The 14,615-nt window shown below is 46.2% G+C and overlaps 1 protein-coding gene across 1 annotated transcript in view; it reads right to left on the bottom strand.

Annotated features, from left to right (window-relative positions):
• Positions 1-14,615, bottom strand: part of notch3 (notch receptor 3) — a 209,319-nt gene that overhangs the window by 92,513 nt on the left and 102,191 nt on the right. Inside the window, exons 4-6 of the mRNA XM_080216675.1 lie at positions 13,706-14,041; positions 3,768-3,890; positions 23-256 (exon numbers count right to left, since the gene is read on the bottom strand). Of these exons, the coding sequence (XP_080072801.1) occupies positions 23-256; positions 3,768-3,890; positions 13,706-14,041 (693 nt within the window). The remainder of the gene's footprint in view (positions 1-22; positions 257-3,767; positions 3,891-13,705; positions 14,042-14,615) is intronic.

Raw genomic sequence — 14,615 nt, 5'->3', positions numbered from 1 at the left:
AAATGCTGGCCTGGGTGATTACCTGTCTTTCCGATGCGGCATTCGCAGAAGAAAGATGCCACCCGATCATGGCACGTGGCTCCATTGAAGCATACAGCGTTGGCACAGTCATCAATGTTCTCGCTGCAGTCATCGCCTGTCCAGCCGTTCACACAGACGCAGGTGTGGCCACCCAGAGTGTTGAAGCAGGTGCCCCCATTGTGGCAGGCATTAGGTTGCAGATGGCACTCATCCACATCCTCCATGCAAAACTGACCTGGAAGAGACGTGTTCACAAAGGGTTAGAGGTTGCAGAGGCAATGGGGATTCGTACTTCTCAGTCAGGTTTTCAGATTATTCCAAGTTTAAAAAAAAGTTGGAAGTTGCAGAAAGCTAGGATAAGAACATAAGAACTAGGAGCAGGAGTAGGCCATCTGGCCCCTCAAGCTTGCTCCCCATTCAATAAGACCATGGTTGATCTTCTTGTGGCCTCATCTCCACTTACCCGCCCGCTCACCATAGCCCTTAATTCTTTCATTGTTCAAAAATTTATCTATCCTTGTCGTAAAACATATCTTTGTTTCTGGGCTCTGTCTCAATCCAGTCCAGTGATAGATGAGAACTCTTGACTTAACATCTAAGTCACCAAATAACATAGCACTTAGAGGACAGATGTAATTCATTCGGCCCAACTGCTAGAATCATAGAAAGCCTACTGTGCAGAAAGAAGCCCTTTGGCCCACCCAGTCTGCACCGACCACAATCCTACCCTGCCCCTACCCCCACATCCCTACATATTTACTCGCTAATGTCTCTAACCTTCTAGTTCTCTCAGGACACTAAGGGGCAATTTTAGCATGGCCAATCAACCTAACCCGCACATCTTTAGACTGTGGGAGGAAACCACGCAGACACGAGGAGAATATGCAAACTCCACACAGACAGTGACCGAAGCCGGGAATCGAACACGGGTCCCTGGCGCTATGAGGCAGCAGTGTTAACCACTGTGCCGCCCAGGATATGCCTCACCAGAGAATTTCACAATAGCGAATGTTTAGGGAGGCCACAGTCTTTAACCTGGTGCTTCCTCTCAATTTCATAGAATTCATACAGTGCAGAAGGAGGCCATTCAGCCTATTGAATCTGTACCAACCACAATCCCACCCAGGCCCTATTCCCATAACCCCACATATTTACCCTGCTAATCCCCCTGGCTCTAGGATCAATTTAGCATGGCCAATCAACCTAAACCGCACATCTTTGGACCATGGAACGAAACCGGAGGAGACCTGTGCAGACACGGGGAGAAGGTGCAAACCCCCCATAGACAGTGGCCAGAGGCCAGAATTGAACCGGGGTCCCTGGTGCTCTGAGGCAGGAGTGCTAACCACTGTGCCACTGTGACCATCTCAGGCTGATGGCCCATTGGTCTCCTTGCAAATGCAAACATCTCCTTACACCAACCCTACTGAAACCCTTCATAATTCTAAGGACCCCTAACAGCTCACCCTTCAGTCTTTCTTATTTACTTCACTCTTAGTGGTAAAGAACATTGCCTCCAAACTGCAATCTCAGTTAGACTCCATCAGAAGGCTGAATGCAGAAAATACTGAAAAGCCCTTGGTAGGCCAGGCAACACTGGCAGACTGAGAAACAGAGTTACAATAACTGTCCAACAGGATTGGAGGAGAAAAATCTGACCCAATGGTCAACACCTAAAACGTTTTAATTTCAGATTTCCCGGACGGGATTTTCCAGCCGCGCTCGCCCTAAGGCTGGAAGTTCCTGCCTGAGATCAACGGATCTTTTCATGGTGTGCTGAATTTTTCATCTCACTCGCTATGATTCCCGTCGCAGCGGGCTGGGAAAGTCCCCCCTCCCCCCCCCCCCCCCACCCCACCACCCTGTCCACAGTAATTTGTTTCTGCGCTTTGTAAAAAATGTCTGGGTGTGGGAAATGGAATTGTCCCATCGGTCAGATAAACCTAGGGTTGAGCTACATTGTTGGGCTCAGATTAGGTGAAAAGTTTGCACTCCAAGACAGACTGTTTGGAGACTGATGGTCCAGTAAGTAGTTTCACAACACCAGGTTAAAGTCCAACAGGTTTATTTGATAGCACGAGCTTGTGGAATCTTAGGCTCCTTCATTATGAGATGGGTCCCACCTGATGAAGGAACAGCAGTTCAAAAGCTCGTGATTCCAAATAAACCTGTTGGACTTTAACCTGGTGTTGAGAGACTTCTTACGATCCTTAGATGGTGATGAAGAGGTCTGGGACATTGACGTTGAGGTGTGACACTACGAATATGAAAGTGCTCGACTTGTCTGTGGGCAAGCTCTCCCAGTGTTGTCCCTAGATGTCAGTGAATTGAATCTTGCAGCGTGTGACTTTATCCGATTTGCCACTTAGGTCGAGACAGGCTGGTCTGTCCATTTTTATTCTTAGTCAGCTTTTGTATGGCAGGTACAATTTCCACATATAGAAAACCTCAGTGATGAACACAGGAAATGTAGGTTGTTATATTTTCTACATTGGCACAGTTCATGGCAGAGTGTTGTGGGCAGCATAAAGCTGTCAGAGGTGCCATTCTCCCAAGTGTCCTGGCCAACATTTATCTCACAACATCAGGTTAAAGTCCAACAGGTTTACTTGGTAGCAAAAGCCACTAACTTTTGGACCTCTGACTCTTCGTCAGGTGAGTGGAGAGTGCAGAAATCTCCACTCACCTGACGAAGGGTCAGAGGCCCGAAAGCTAGTGGCTTTTGCTACCAAATAAACCTGTTGGACTTTAATCTGGTGTTGTGAGACTTCTTACTGTGTTTACCCCAGTCCAACGCCGGCATTTCCACATCACAACATTTATCTCTCAGCCAACAGCTAAAACAGTCTGTAAAGAACAAAGAAAATTACAGCATAGGAACAGGCCCTTCAGCCCTCCAAGCCCACACCAACCATGCTGCCCGACTGAACTAAAACCCGTACCCTTCTGGGGACCATACCCCTCTACTCTCATCCTCTTCATGAATTTGTCAAGACGCCCCTTAAAAGTCACTATCACACCTGCTTCCACTACCTCCCCAGTAGTTAGTTCCAGGCATCCACCACCCTTTGTGTAAAAAAAACGCACCTTGTACATTTCCTTTAAACTTTGCCCCTCGCACCTTAAACCTATGCCCCCTAGTAATTGACTCTTCCACCCTGGGAGAAAGCTTCTAACTATAACTCTGTCCATGCCCCTCGTAATCTTCTAGACTTCTATCAGGTCGCCTCTCAACCTCCGTTGTTCCAGTGAGAACAAACCAAGTTTCTCCAACCTCTCCCCACAGCTAATGCCCTCAATACCAGGCAGCATCCTGGTAAATCTTTTCTGTACCCTCTCCAAAGCCTTGACTGGTCATTTATCACTTTCTTTTTAAGTGGCATCTTGCCCTGCACAGATTGACTACCCCATTTTCTGCATCGTACACTTTATCTCAACATAATCCGGTTTTGATAAAGGGTCCATACTCAAAATTTCTCTTTTTCCCACAGATGCTACCTGGCCTGCTGGCATTCCCAGTAGTTTTTAATTCTTGGTTAAAGGACTTAATTGACTGCAAAAAGCTTTGGGACATCTGGAGGAATGTGGAAGTTGCTATATAAATGAAAACTCCTCCTTGCCACAACATTGGAGCTAATTTGGTTTTAATAAGGAATAAGGTTTACAGTTCTTGTCTTCAGCCCCACAGCAGTTATAGTTAATGCTATGAGGCAAAAGCAGAGGTACTTCTGTTTCTGGTGAAATACCTGTCCACTCAGGTGTACACTGGCAGTTGTAGGTGTTTACACCGTCGACGCAGGTTCCTCCGTTCATGCACTTGTGTTCAGGGCAATCGTCAATGTTAATTTCACAGTTCTGTCCCTTAAAACCTGATGAGGAGGAAAATGAAACAAGGAATAAGCTTCCTGAATCCTAATAGTAATTGAGATTATGTAAATATTCACTTATCGACATTACACATCTTAAAATCTACAAGAAACAAATACAAGACTATGGGCGACTGGACATAGACTTTGTACAGCCTTCACTCATAATAAAGGTTACATTACATAACATGGAACAGGTTATTCATTCCATTTAAACGCCATTGGAAACTCCTGCAATTCTCATCTACATCCAGCAATTAATCCTTCTATTCCCTTCTCATCATATAGTTAAATAACCTCACTCAGATGCACCTGTATTATACACTGGAACCATTCCCCGTGCTAACATGTTCCACTTCTCGATATACTCTGGGCAAATAAGTTATTTCTGAATTCCCTACTTGATACCACAGAGCTAGAAATAATTTTAACACAGCGCCAGGGACCCGGGTTCGATTCCCGGCTCGGGTCAACATCTGTGCAGAGTTGGCATGTTCTCCCTGTGTCTGTGTGGGTTTTCTCCAGGTGCTCCGGTTTACTCCCACAGTCTGAAAGACATATCCGTTAAGGTGCATTGGCTGTGCTAAATTCTCCCTCAGTGTACCCGAACAGGCTCCAAAGTATGGCAACTAGGGGGTTTTCACAGTAACTTCATTGCAGTGTCAATGTAAGCCTACTTGTGACACTAAAAACTAAACTTTAAACTTAGGAAAGCCATGGGATTGGGGTGGGAAAAGGCCAATAATACAATCCAATAATACAATCCAGCTGGATGTCATTCTGTATCAACTGGGGAGTAACTCAGTTGACGGGGGTGAATCCAGACTTGCACTCAAAAGTCTTCAGTTTCCCAAAGGTGAATTTGGGTTACAATTCCCCCGCTCCCCTTGGGCTTTTCAAATTGTCCTTTCAAGAGCATACCCTCAGTCCTACTATTCTGGGCGTGGCGGAACAAGTGGACATTGTCTATCTTCTCAACCTTCCCAATGGGAACATCCCCAATGTACATAATCTCCCCTCATCAGCCAATCTTTCCATCGATTTGGGACTGAACCACCAAACAGGGCTGCACGGTGGCACAGTGGTTAGCGCTGGTGCCGCACAGCACCAGGGGCCTGGGTTCAATTCCTGCCTCAGGCCACTGTCTGTGCGGAGTCCGCACATTCTCCCCATGTCTACGCGGGTTTCTTTCGGGGGCTCCGGTTTCCTCCAATAGTCCAAAGATGCATGGGTTAGGTTGATTGGCCATGCTAAATTGATCCTAATGTCAGGGAGATTAGCAGGATAAATGAGTGGGGTTACAGGAATAGGGCCTGGGCGGAATTGTGGTCGGTGCAGATTCAATGGGCCAAATGGCCTCCTTCTGCACTGTAGGGTTTCTATGAATGGCTTTCTTTTGTACTGTAGGGATTCTATGATTCTAAATTTTGCAATTCAGTTACTACTTGGGCTATATATAAATTATCCAGACACTTTGGCGCACTCACCCATAGATCCCATATTGTGTCTGTACCATTTTAACAGATGATGCACTGATCTCTGGAGTTGTTTGAAGCTGTGTATCACACAAGGGGAGAGCAGGCTACAGTGGGAATTTCTTTATCTGCTTTTTTGTCCTGTGCCACAGCTCTCTGACTGACTCGCGTTAATTTAGTGTATTTGATTTGAAATACTTCCAATTGCTTCCTGTCCCATAGAAAACCATTTCCTGTCAAAATCCATGAACATGAAAAGAATCTGACATCTGACAAAAATATCCCCACTCAGTTATTCAGGAAGTGGTGGCCTGTCGCCAGGTAGTCATTTGCTTTTCAGAAACAACAACAAAAAATCTTGAAGAAAATAATCTAACTTGAACTTGTGACCTCTAATATATGAGCACCAATCACACTTTGATCTCCATCACACGTTTCCTGTTTGACCTTAATGTTGGCATGGAATTCTGACCCCCATCGCCCTGGTTGCAACCAGCCTTAAACATGTGGCATTTCTATGCCAACTCGCTGGTTCCTCTTGGGGATCAGTATGGCATCACCTCCAAGTTCAAAGCTTGTCCCGTACAAGAATACCAAGGAACAGGAAAAGTCCAAGAGGTTTCTGTCTTGTTGCTACGCCTGTGTCTCATCTGGGTTGCTTCAGCCAATGTCAAGAACAGACTAGTCATCAACAGATTTTACAAGGGCAGTTCATGTTTTAGAACAAGGTAAATTTGTGCCCACTCTATAGCGTAACATTGGGCCAAGTAAAAAGTATGCCTGGCACGTAATAGAGAATAGCTGATCACTGGGTGTACTTCTGGTTTAAGTTTGAAGGATCAGAATTGAATTGATAGCCCTCATTAAGTGGATCCTCTCTGTTATTCCCTCTCCAGACTTTCTAAAGTTCCATGATAACTATTTGATACAGGGCCAGGGACATTAAAAAGCTACAGCAAAATGAAACTGGCCAAAGCAATATTGCCCTTGTGAAGTTCCCCAGTACTCACTGTCTGGCTACAGCAATACTGTCCTTGTGACATTCCCCCAGTATTCACTGACTGGCTAAAGCAATACTGTCCTTGTGAAGTTCCCCATGCAGCTCACTGAGATACTGTTGTGAAGTTACAATCCAAAGAACAGGGAAGAAGTTAAAGGTTCTACTTCCAGTCTGTGATGTTGGGGTTATGGGCTGGTGTGCGTGTGCGTGCATTCATGCTTGTGTGCAGGTGTGTGTGCGTGCCTATCTGCTTACACTTGTGTGGGTGTGTGTGCGCGAGTGTGTCTGTGAGTGCGTATGTGCGTGCGTGTATGCATGAGTATGTGTGTGTGCATGTGCACCTGTATGTGTGTGTGTACGTGTCTGTGTGTATGTGTCTGTGTGTGCGTGTGCCTGCATGCACCTGGTGTGTATGCACGTGTGTCTGTCTGTCTGTGTGTTTGTGTGTGTGTGCGTGTGTGCATGTGTGCGCCTGTGTACATGCGTTAGGAAGTTTTGCAATTAACCTCCTTATCCTAGGACAGAAGGAGAGAAGGTTCCAGGATTCCTGCTTAAAGTCAGTGACTCTCTTTCCCCTGTGGTGATTGGCCCTTTTAGGATCAATGTGCAGACCAGGAAACCAATCAGAGAGCAGGGTCACAGCATCTAGAATCCCAACAGTGCAGAAAAGACTATTTGACCCATCGAGTCTGCACCGACTCTCTGATACAGTATCTTACTCAGACCCTCTTCCCCGCCCTATCCCTGTAACTCCACACATTTCCCATGGCTAACCTACACATCTTGGAACACTACAGGGCAAAAGCTTTGGACTCTGGGAGGAAACCAGAGCGCCTGGAGGAAATTCATGTAGACATAGGAAGAATGTGCAAATCCCACACAGGCAGTAACTCAAGGCGGAACTGAACCCAGATCCCAGGCGCTGTGAGGCACCAGTGCTAACCACTGTGCCACCATGCCGCCCTGATATTCAGAATCTTCTCAGGAGCTGATCGCAGCCATGAGGGTGGAAGCCTCTGTGTAGTCTTAACCTGTAAATAAGCAAGTTGTGTTTTACCTAAATTGGTGGACGAGCATCTTTACATTTGGTAACGAAGATAAAAAAACACAATCCTCACAGTGTGTGTATCCAGTTTACATTGGAGTTGAATGGAGCTGAGAAAATGAAAGAGTGCTTCCCAAGGTGCTCTGTGGATGGACTGACTCCTCCGCAGAGGACTGAATGTAATATGCACCGTGCCTTGGGTATCGATTCCAAGCCAACAAAATCAGGAAGGAGGCAAGGGGAAGGACAATTCTCCTGAGTACACGTGGAACCCAAACTTATAACCTGATTTGCTGTATCACAGCCTCAAGCTTGCCCAGCTCCAAATCATTCCGTGAGCTTGTGGAATTTCCAGCCAAAACAATTAGTCATACTCCAGAGTTCCACGTTCAACTCAATGAGGAAGAGCCCCTGGTGAGACTATTGCCATTTGTAGCGCTGAATTGAACCAAATATTGATGTATTGTGATTTTGGAGTCACCTTGAATGATGTGTTAGGGGACAAGTTAGTCCACAGGGTGAATAATGAGGAGATTGGAGATTATTCAGAAAGGTTGATATAAATCTTAAATGTGCAATGGAGATTTAGGTGTCGGCAATGGAAAGCGCTGAGAATGGTGCACAAGGGAGTTACAGAGTGCGCAAGCTGGCGTCATTCATCAGTTAGAGTGGGAACCTGCAGTCGGCAGTGGTGTCCAAACTGAAGAAGTAGCCGCGAGGCGAGGAATGAGTTCAGCCATAGATAAGACAAGAAGATTTAGCAGGGGCAATCAATCAGCAAAGTTTGAAGCAGAATGTTACCAAGGCGGAAGTAACCACTGCCCTGAATTCTGCAGATATAAGGAGGCTGAGTGTTTTTTATCATAGGAGAGGCTACTTAAGGAAAAGTCAAGTCTATCCAGTAGCCCATTAAATAATACCAGTATATGATGTAGAAGAGTCTAGCACCAACGATTTAAATATTCACTCACTGGTTCATATAAAAGTGGGCAAGATAGCCCCTATTACTGTAATGCGCTGGGTAAGTGGGAAGCCAGTTAAGATCAAAGTTGGCACAAGAGTATCAGGTGCTGTGATAGGTGAGCATACATATTGGTACTTCAGTGAAGGAGTTCAACCACTGAATTTGAATTGTTATGAGTCGTTACACCTTGATGATGTTCTCATAACTGGACTGACAGAAGTTGAGCAGCTAGCAATCTTAGAGGAATTGCAAAAGGCTGGAGTCTGCCTCAAGGAAAAATGTATTTTTTCAGTTATTGAGGTGACTTGCCTGGGGTACCGTGTAGATGCACACGGATTACACACTGTGGAAGACAAGGTCAAGGCCATAAAGGAGGCGCTGACCCCCAAAAACAGACCTCAGCTCAAGTCATTTCTGGGAATGGTGAATTACCACGGACAATTTTTACCAACCCTGTTAACATTATTGGCCCTCTTGCATATTCCGCTCAGGAAGCACCAGTGTAGGTCCTGGAAGGCTCCCCAGAAAGAAGTTTTCAACAGAGTAAAGCAATTGCTGCATTTGCTTGACCCCTCAAAGGAACCGATGTTGCTTGCAATGCCTCTCCACATGGCATTGGTGCAGTGTTGTCCCATGCAATGGGACGAAGGATCTGAAAGACCAGAAAGCTACGTTTCAAGAACTCTCTGAAGAGGCCAAAGAAGGCCACTCACAAATTTAAAAAGATTGATTATCAGTAGTCTTTGGTGTCAAGAAATTCCACCAGTACTTATATGGTGGGCATTTTACCATCGTTTCTCAACACAAGCTGCTCTTGAGTCTTTTTAAAGGCAATAAGGCTATTCCATCAATCACATCGGCAAGGAGGGCGGCACGATGACACAGTGTTTAGCACTGCTGCCTCACAGTGCCAGGGATCTGGGTTTGATTCCTGGCTTGGGTTACTGTCTGTGTGGAGTTTGCATGTTCTCCCCATGTCTGTGTGGGTTTCCTTCGGGTGCTCTGGTTTCCTCCCACAGTCAGAAAGACGTGCTGGTTAGGTGAACTGACCCGAACAGGTGCTGGACTGTGGTGACTAGGGAATTTCACAGTAACTTCATTGCGGTATTAATGTAAGCCTTACTTGTGACTAGTAAATAAACTTTAACTTTGGATGTTAATTCTGCCCATTTACGAATATACATTAAAGCGCCACTCTGGAATACACACAGTAAATATAGTTGTATTTAGCACTTATCTTTCTAAGAAAGTATTACAGCTGCTCAACTACCACAGGAGATTGCCATGGCATTGAATTTTTTTGGGCACATTGCCAGTCTTAGTAAAACAAATCAGGTAACAGACCAGTTAGAACATAGAACATAGAACACTACAGCATAAACAGGCCCTTCGGCCCACTAGTTGCGCTGATCACTTCTATACCTACTAAGCCATAGACCTATCTATAACCCCCAATCCCATTAGATCCCATATAATCATCCAGAAGTCTTTTAAAAGACCCCAGCGAGTTCGCCTCCACCACCACCGACGGCAGCCGATTCCATTCACTCACCACTCTCTGAGTGAAAAACTTACCCCTAACATCTCCTCTGTACTTGCTTCCCTGCACCTTAAATCTGTGTCCTCTTGTAGCGACCATTTCAGCCTGGGAAATAGCCTCTGAGAATCCACCCTATCTATTCCTCTCAACATCTTATAAACCTCTATCAGGTCGCCTCTCAACATTCGTCTCTCCAGGGAGAACAGTCCCAGCTCCCTCAACCTATCTTCATCAGGCATGCCTCCCAATCCAGGCAACATCCTTGTAAATCTCCTCTGCACCCTTTCAATAGCTTCCATGTCCTTCCTATAGTGAGGCGACCAGAACTGTGCACAGTACTCCAAGTGGGGTCTTACAAGGGTCTTACAAAGTTGCAGCATTACCTCCTGACTCCTAAACTTAATCCCTCGATTAATGAAGGCCAGTACACCATACGCCTTCTTGACCACATCCTCCACCTGCGAGGCCGATTTAAGAGTCCTATGGACCTGGAACCCAAGATCCTTCTGCTCTTCAACACAGCTAAGACTCCTACCCTTGATATTGTATTCCTTCATCCCATTGGTCCTGCCAAAATGGACCACTACACATTTATCTGCGTTGAAGTCCATCTGCCACTTCTCCACCCAGTCTTGCATCTTATCTATCAGTTGGGGTCACTTCTGTCCAAAGTGAGATGCAAGATACTTACAGGGTTGGGTCAATGAGTCAGTTTCCGAAGACATGGAACCGTTTGTTACCCGCAGGATGAAATGAGTTGTCATATTCTGGGGAGTGAGAGTAGTCATCCCTGTCCTAGGGACAGAGCTGCTTCTAATGGAGTTACGCAATGTTCATCCGAGCATCTCAAAGATAAAGATGCTCACCAGAAGTTAGCCTGGCATTGATACTGACAGAGTCAAGCACAATGCCAACCGCAACAAAGGTTGGCTGCTCCAGCCCTGCTGCATCCTTGGGAATGGCCTGGCTGGCCATGGGTACAAATCCATATTGATTACGTTGGTCCATTCATGGGCACAATGCTTCTGCTGATTATTGATGCACACTCTAAGTAGATGAATGTTTTTGAGATGAATTCTCCTGCATTGTAAGCTACATTTAAAGATTATGCCAAGGTTTTTCCGCCCACGGAATACCTGAAGTAGGAGTGTCTGACAATGGAACAGTATTCACAAGTGCTGAGTTTCAAAATTCCACCACATTCAATGGAATAAAGCATATTAAAACGGCACCTTACCACCCAGCTTCCAATGGGCTAGCTGAGAGAGAGCTGTCCAAACTTTTAAGTCTGGGCTGAAGAAGCATTCAGGAGGAATGGACAGCACGGTCGCACAAGGGTAGCATGGTGGCACAGCGGTTAGCACTGTTGCCTCACAATGTCAGGGACCTGGGTTCGATTCCCGGCTTGGGTCACTGTCAGTGTGAGTTTGCACATTCCCCCCATGTCTGTGTGGGTTTTACTCCAGGTGCTCCGGTTTCCTCCCACAATCCAAAAAACATGTTGCTTAGGGTGCATTGGCCATGCTAAATTGTCCCTCAGTGTAACCCGAACAAGTGCCAGGAGCGGTGGTGACTAGGGGGTTTTTACAGTAACTTTGTTGCAGTGTTAATGTAAGCCAACTTGTGACACTAATAAATAAACTTTTAAGATGGGCCCACTTGTTCCGTTATAAGGTGAACTCGACCTTCAGCTCCCATGAGATACAGATTGCCATGTACCTGATATCTCTGGGAAGCAGGGAGTGAGCCAAACTGCATGAGTGTTGCCTTTGGCCCTTCCTTTTGGATGTGTTACACCAAATAAAAGTAACCCCAATATTTAACCTGCTAGTCCCCCTGACACTAGGGTCAATTTAGCATGGCAAATCAACCTAACTCGCACATCTTTCCACTGTGGGAGGAAACCGGAGTACCCAGAGGAAACCCACAGGCACAAGGAGAATGTGACCCGAGACCAGAATCGAACCAGGGTCCTTGGCGCTGAGACAGCAGTGCTAACCACTGTGCCACCATGCCACCCCTCTACTGGGGACTATCACACTTCAGCTACCAATTAGGACAATTTATAATTACATTGTTTGCTATATTTTGGATATTTCACGCTCTGATTATTCTTTGAGGAATTCTTTACCGGTGTCTATTATTTCTCTATAATAGGAGCTCCTCTAATTTCATCAAATGTTTTATCTTCCTGAAATCACCATTCCTGGTCCGATGGCACTGACAGGAATGATTAAATTCCATTGATGGGTAGTCACTGGGGACAAACTGACTCACAGGCAGCTTTGTATGGAGCGGACCGTCTCCGCCAGGGGAGGATAGTTCATCAGTTCATAGGATATAGGAGCAGAATTAGGCCATTCAGCCCATCGAGTCCGTTCCACCATTTCATCCTCATTCCCATTTTCCCGCCCTCTCCCCATAACTCCTCAACCCATGACCAATTAAAAATGTCTCACTCCTCCTTAAATTTACTCACTGTCGCAACATCCACCGCACTTTGGGGTAGCGAATTCCACAGATTCACAACTCTCCGGGAGAAGTAGTTTCTCCTCAACTCTGTTTCAAGTTTGCTGCCCCTTATCCTAAGACTATGACCCCTCTTCCTAGAATGCCCCACAAGAGGAAGCATCTGCTCCGTGTCTACTTTATCCATATCTTTTATCATCTTGTACACCTCAATTAGATCTCCCCTCACTCTTCTAAATTCCAGAGAGTATCGGCCTAAACTGTTCAATCTCTCTTCATATGACAAACCCCTCATCTCTGGAATCAATCTAGTGAACCTCCTCTGAACTGCCTGTGGACAGGAATGCACAAGGCGGTGCTGAGAGTAGCAGCAGTTCCCAGAAAGTAATCTCACACTGGCAATAGCCAATTCCAGAGCTCACAGGCTTTCTTAGTGAGCCAACCCTACAATGGTTCAGGATGCTCATCCCCAATGTCATCTTCATAATCATTTGTGAAAGCAGAATGGGGGCAGGCACATAGACCAGCAAGGTTTCAGTCTGTTCACTCTGGGTCTCCTTCCATTTTTACACTGAGCCCTCTGTAATATAATTGTAAGGGGAAAGTGAAGTCATTACCGAATATATGGAAATTATACTAAATATACATTATCGACCATGTTAATAGGATATTCTGCTGACGTTACGGGTTCCAAACTTGCACATTCATAGAATCCTTGCAGTGCAGAAAGAGGCCATTTGGCCCATCCAGCCTGCACTGACAACAATCTCACCCAGGGCCTATCCCCGTAACCCCACATATTTATCCTGCTAATCCTCCTGACACTAGGGTAAAATTAGCGTGACTAATCCACCTGACCTGTATATCTTTGGGCTGTGGGAGGAAACCGGAGCACCGGGAGGAAACCCATGCAGACACGGGGAGAATGCACAAACTCCACACAGACAGTGACTGAGGTTGGAATTGAACCCGGGTCCCTGGCGCTGTGAGACAGCAGTGCTAACCACTGTGTCATCGTGCCACCCTCTGAATTATGCAGTAATATAAGTTGTAGTACATGTTAATGGCATATTCTGCTCTCGTTGAGGGTTCCAAACTTGCACATTTACCTTGATGCATTTAAGAATAAGCTAGATAAACATGAGAGAAAAAGAAATAGAGGAATAGCCGATGAAGTAGAATGGGAGATGGCACCTGTGGAGAACAAACACCGGTGTTCATCACTGCATATTATGGGTAATTAATCAGCTAAGCTCTTACTCATAAACCTGTGACATCTGCACAGAAACTATACCACCACAAACAAGTTTTCGTTGAATTCCTACCTGGTAAACAGGCACATTCGTAGGTCAGGTCCCCGGTTTGCCGGCAGGTGCCCCCATTCTGACACTGCGATGGAGCACAGGGGACGTAGACACTCTCGCACTGGCGGCCGGTGAAGCCGGCAGGGCACTGGCAGTGATAGGAACCCGGCGTGTTGATGCACAGCCCCCCTTGCTTGCAGAGATTGGGCACTTTGCACTCGTCGATGTCTGTGCGGCAGTGCTTCCCGCTGAACCCTGGCGGGCAGGTACAATTGTAGCGGCCATTCCAGTTTGTGCAGCGGGCTCCATTGGCACATGGGCCCGTTGCGCAGGCGTCTATCTGCGAGCAGTTAGCTCCTGGGGGATGAAAGAAAGAACGTCACAAAAGTAAAGCCAGCTTATTTATCAGTGTCACAAGTAGGCTTACATTAACATTGCAATGAAGTTACTGTGAAAATCCCCTCATCGCCACATTCTGGTGCCTGTTCAGATACACTGAGGGAGAATTTAGCACAGCCGATGCACCCTAACCAGCACGTCCTTCCACGTAGGAGGAAACTGGAGCACCCAGACAAAACACACGTAGATACAGGGAGAACTTCGCACAGACAGTGACCCAAGCCAGGAATTGAACCCGGGTCCCTGGCACAGCGAGGCACCAGTGCTAACCACTGTTCACCATGCCGCCTTTACTGACCCCTGAGAGTCTGCAGAAGGCTGTGGAGGCCAGGTCATTGAGTGTCTTTAAAACAGAAATAGATAGGTTCTTGGTGAAAAAGGGGATCAGGGGTTATGGGGAAAAGGCAGGAGAATGGGGATGAGAAAAACATCAGCCATGATTGAATAGTGGAGCAGACTCGATGGGCCAAGTGGCCTAATTCTGTTCCTATGTCTTATGGGTGGCACTCTCTGTTAACTTAAAACCCAGTGC

The sequence above is a fragment of the Carcharhinus amblyrhynchos genome, chromosome 33, assembly GCF_965287045.1.
Source record: "Carcharhinus amblyrhynchos chromosome 33, sCarAmb.v2.hapA, whole genome shotgun sequence".
Lineage (NCBI taxonomy): Eukaryota > Metazoa > Chordata > Chondrichthyes > Carcharhiniformes > Carcharhinidae > Carcharhinus > Carcharhinus amblyrhynchos.
This window is presented reverse-complemented; position numbering and strand designations above follow the sequence as displayed.